General features: G+C 43.7%; 1 protein-coding gene across 1 annotated transcript; it reads right to left on the reverse strand.

The window, feature by feature from the left end:
- Window positions 1–2,745: 2,745 nt before the first annotated feature.
- On the reverse strand, window positions 2,746–3,526 carry LOC105570894 (the record flags this gene model as incomplete). The annotated part of the gene is made up of 2 exons (XM_012028347.1): window positions 2,746–3,177; window positions 3,268–3,526. Coding segments are annotated over 2 exons (691 nt in total), but the record flags the coding sequence as incomplete, so codon positions are not given.
- Between the last annotated feature and the right edge of the window lie 968 nt (window positions 3,527–4,494).

A 4,494-nucleotide genomic window follows, 5' to 3' on the forward strand; every position in this document is an offset into this window, starting at 1 on the left:
CCAGCCACCACTGAGACTCAACTATTTCTTTCGCGGAACATCCTCTAGACGGAAGATCTGCAGGATTCAATTCCCCTGGAACATGGCGCCAAGTATCGGGATCAGTCAATTGCCTAATTTCTTGTACTCGTCTCCAGACAAAGGATGCCCATTGATTCTCTTTTTTGACCCATGCAAGCACCGTAGATGAATCCGTCCAACAATAAACTTTAAGCTCGGGGCGATCCAAGGTCTTGATGGTGGTATGCAACAGGCGGGCTCCTATAGCAGCAACCATCAATTCCAGCCGTGGAGTGGTCGGTTTTCCTAGAGGGGCGAGTCTGGATTTGGCCTGAACGAAACGAACCTCAACTCCCTGGTAACGGACCACTCTTGCGAAAATAACAGCGGCGTAGGCGACTTGGCTAGCGTCGACAAATAAATGAAGCGATAGGGAATCGCCACTCTCTCCAAAGGCTCATCGTGGAATTTTGACTTCGCGAAGATTCTCCAAGTCTCGTAGCCACTTCAGAAACGCTACGCTTATCGTTTCGTCGACCAGCTCGTCCCAGCCTTTATTCGATGTCCATAGTGCCTGCAAAATTAACTTCGGACAAAGTAACACTGGACAGACTATACCAATGGGGTCGAATACCTTTTGCGAGGCTGCTAAAATTTTCCTTTTGGTAGTTTCACTCGGAATCTTCGGCTGCAAACTATGACTGGAAATCTTCATCACGTCTTCATCCTTGTCCCAGACAAGGCCCAAAACTAGAGCTTCTCTCGCGGGGTTTATTTCACCAGTATACTCCCAACCTCGAAGGTCGAAACCTCCTTTGCTCATGTAGAAAGTTGCTTTGTCCTTGAAATTCTTCACTTCTTCGATCGTTGAGAGACTAGTTATGCAATTGTCGACGTAAAAGGATTTTGCAAGATCCCGCACTAGGCCAACCTCTTCTTGTGGTAAGTCCCGAGCAATGTTCTCCAGGTGAAGATCGATAGTAGCTCCCAGCAAAAAAGGACTGCTTGAAACACCAAATAAGACCCGGCAATGTTGATAGACTACGTAATCCTTGTCTCCAGGCTGTCTTTTCCATAAAAATCTCATGACATTTCGATCCTGCTTCGAGACACTGATCTGGAGGAACGCCTTTCGGATGTCTGCTATCATTCCAAATTTCCGTTGCCTGAATCGTAGTAGTAACTCGGGTATCAACTCGATGAAATTAGGACCTGTCTCCAGACATTGATTCAAGGAGGGGCCACTTCTCTCTCTTGACGATGCATAGAAAACGGGGCGAATTTGAGTCGTGCTATTCTCCTTGATGACGTGTCTGTGAGGCAGATAATGTCCATAATCCTCAATCGATAGGAACTTCCTCTATTATTCCTTCGTTCAACCAGTCTTGAAAGACATCGTCGTAAGCCCGATATAAACCATCTTGTTGCAGCCTTTTAATCGTATTGTCCAGTCTTCGTTCAGGCGTCGCTCGATTCACAGGAAGAGTAGGATGATTGTCCTTCCGTGGCAAAAAAACTTCATAACGACCTTGCTCATTTACAGTTGCAGAGTGCCAAAAACTCTTGAGAACGTCCAGATGTTGCTCTTTCGTGGACTTTAGAATGGGATCTTGTATCCCCAAAACGTCCAAACTCCATAGAGATCCTCGACCCTTGCCTCGTCAACAAACAAAGATAAAGCCATCGTCACGCTGTCGCCGCGTTGACAAACGCGAGACGGGTTTTTTCCCATTATTGTCCACCCAAGCTTAGTTTCGACAGCTGTTATACCACTATTCAGCTGAATAATTCGACCGGTGAGAATTCTGCCCGAAACATCAGCACCTATCAAAAGAGATACCGGTTCCCTTTCACAGTCCACATCTGTAAGTCTGACGGATCTTCTACTCAGCTCCTTAATCCATGGACCACCAGTCATCTTGGGAATGTTGACGCATATCTTATCCTGCTCAAATGCGTCGAAGTTACATGCGAATTTTCCGTCAAGGCTGCGTAGACGTATGAGATAGCGTTCGTGATCTTGTGGCTGAGTAGTAGCACCTCCAAACAACGAATGAATCAATGTGCGATTACCTGTTTTCTTGAATCCCATCTTTGCAGTGATTTCTGTCGAGATATACGAGTGATGCGACCCGGAGTCGATGACCGCTCGAATGGGCAGGTTAGATTCGTCGTTGAACACCTTTACCATCAGTGTCTGCATAAAAACTTCCGGGCCCGATGATAGGTTAGCCAGGCTGTGCTCCGTGACGTCTTTTTCTTGAGTGTCTGTGCTCGCTTTATTCCCGGAACTCGACGCGTTAGGAGTCACACTGCGGCACAGCAAAAGAATATGTTTATGTCCACACCACGCACATCTCCCCTTATACTGACATGATCTTAGGTTATGGCCAACCTTAGCACAACAAAAACAGGCTTTCTTCTCGTTCACGATCTCCTGTCTTTCCCCGAGAGACAGTTTTTAGCCTTTTCACAATTCGCGCAGTTATGCAGTTCGCCACAGAAAATGCACTTAGATGCGATCGCATTATTTACTGTTAATAGTCCGGCTGCCGTCGGCACGTCCGAGTTTACCTGTTTGGTCCTCTTATTCTTGTCCTTCACTTTAGTTTTCGAGGCAATTCCGAAACCATTGACCGCCATCTCTATCCTTTGCTCGGCTTGCACTTCCCCTGCTAGGAACGACATGAGATTGGTGAGTCTGTCTTTCGCGACGGTAGCTCCTGATGACGTCGGTGAGCGCTGTCAAACTCTCAACGTTTCTTCTGGTAAAGAAGATTCCACCAGTGGGTATAACATCGCAGCGCACATCTCTGTTGTAACACCAAGCGACTCGAGCGCCCTCAATTGCGTTTCGAGTTTATCATAGAGGTTACCGACGGATTGCTGCTTTCCCGATTTTGCACTGTTGTTCAATACCAACTTAAGCAGCTCGTGCACGTATAACTCAATCAACAGTTCATTTTTACCAAATCTTGATTTTAAACTCTTGATCACTTTTTCGTAGTTTTCAGCGATCGGTGGATAACTATTCACGAGATCACCAGCCCTTGAGTCTTTCACCATGGCCTGGAATAAATATTGGAATTTATCCTCCTTAGTAATCTGTCGATCCTCGTGGATGTTCTTGAAGAGGCTCCAGAATTGTAGCCACTCGCGTAGTTCTCCGCTGAATTTCTGTAACTCGATTTTCGGTAGCTTGAATCGTTTGTCTTTTCCGGCTTACTCGCGTCTGTTCCTTTGTTGAGTCGTCGCGCCGCCATCTACAATGATTGGAACCGGTTGCGTAAGACTCAAGACTCGTGGTTTAATGCGATGATATTTGAGACGATATTCATCGCATGCCGAAATTTCCTCGTCGAGTTCTTGTTCCGTCGTTCCCTCTCTGCTGAGCTGCAACTGTTGCAATTTGTCGTTGAGTTCTTCGATCTCACTGGCTTTGTCCTTTAACAACGCGAATTGGGCTTGTATCTCTTCGCTTTCCGCGTTGTTACTTATATTCGTCGAGAGCCAGTTGTAAGCAGACCTCCCAGATGGGATGTGTTCGAAAATGGATTTAGTTACTGCCAGTAAAAACAGTATAGTTGGTAACAATGAAAATTACTGGTGCGGCGTTTTTCTTCCGCCAGTAAAGACGCCAATTTTATACCGTGCCTTTTTGTCTCTTGCTGAAAAGCACCCAAAGATGGAAGAATATATTTCATTTGATAATATTATTGATGGTGATGTACGACAATATTAATATACATAAGAAGATAATTATTCTAACCTAACTAATAACTTGTAACAAATGTTACATGATTACTATTATTAAACTATTATAGATTATTATTATAAAGTTATACCATTATGAGCACGATTATAGTCTACCTTTTGTACTTTTATAGTATAATATATTCGGCATTTGTTTCTTCGTCGAGCAATTTTAAATCACGTAGAGAGATATTTTTAGATTGTATAACAGATGTCTCCATTTCTTTATACTTTTGTAAGACCAAAAACCAATTACCCGTTCAATTTTTAACCTAAAAATTTTCTTTGGTATTATTTTGGATCACTTCGGTAAGACCGTGCTTCGGTTCTTTACTGACTTTACTGGCGGAAGAAAAACGCAGCACCAGTAATTTTCATTGCTACCAACTATACTGTTTTCACTGGCAGTAACTAAATATTTTGTTACTCTATCTTTTTTGCATCTCTACAAAAATATCTTCACTACAAAAGTATCTTCTCTACAAAAGTAATAAGCTCCAACGACCAAATATATTTTGTTACTCTTACAAAAATATTTTCACTACAAAACTATCTTCTCTACAAAAGTAATGATATCATCAAATGGCGCCAACTAAACTAAATAGTTTAAAACGTGGTGGAGCGATGATTGGAGTGGGGGCATGCCCGCCGGCTGGGCGCCCGCGGACGCCCGTTGCCCGCGGTTTAGACAATTTGCATCTCTACAAAAATATCTTCACTACAAAACTATCTTCTCTACAG

This window comes from Vollenhovia emeryi, unplaced genomic scaffold (genome assembly GCF_000949405.1).
Source record: "Vollenhovia emeryi isolate VEMERY1.0 unplaced genomic scaffold, V.emery_V1.0 DF941618.1, whole genome shotgun sequence".
NCBI lineage: Eukaryota > Metazoa > Arthropoda > Insecta > Hymenoptera > Formicidae > Vollenhovia > Vollenhovia emeryi.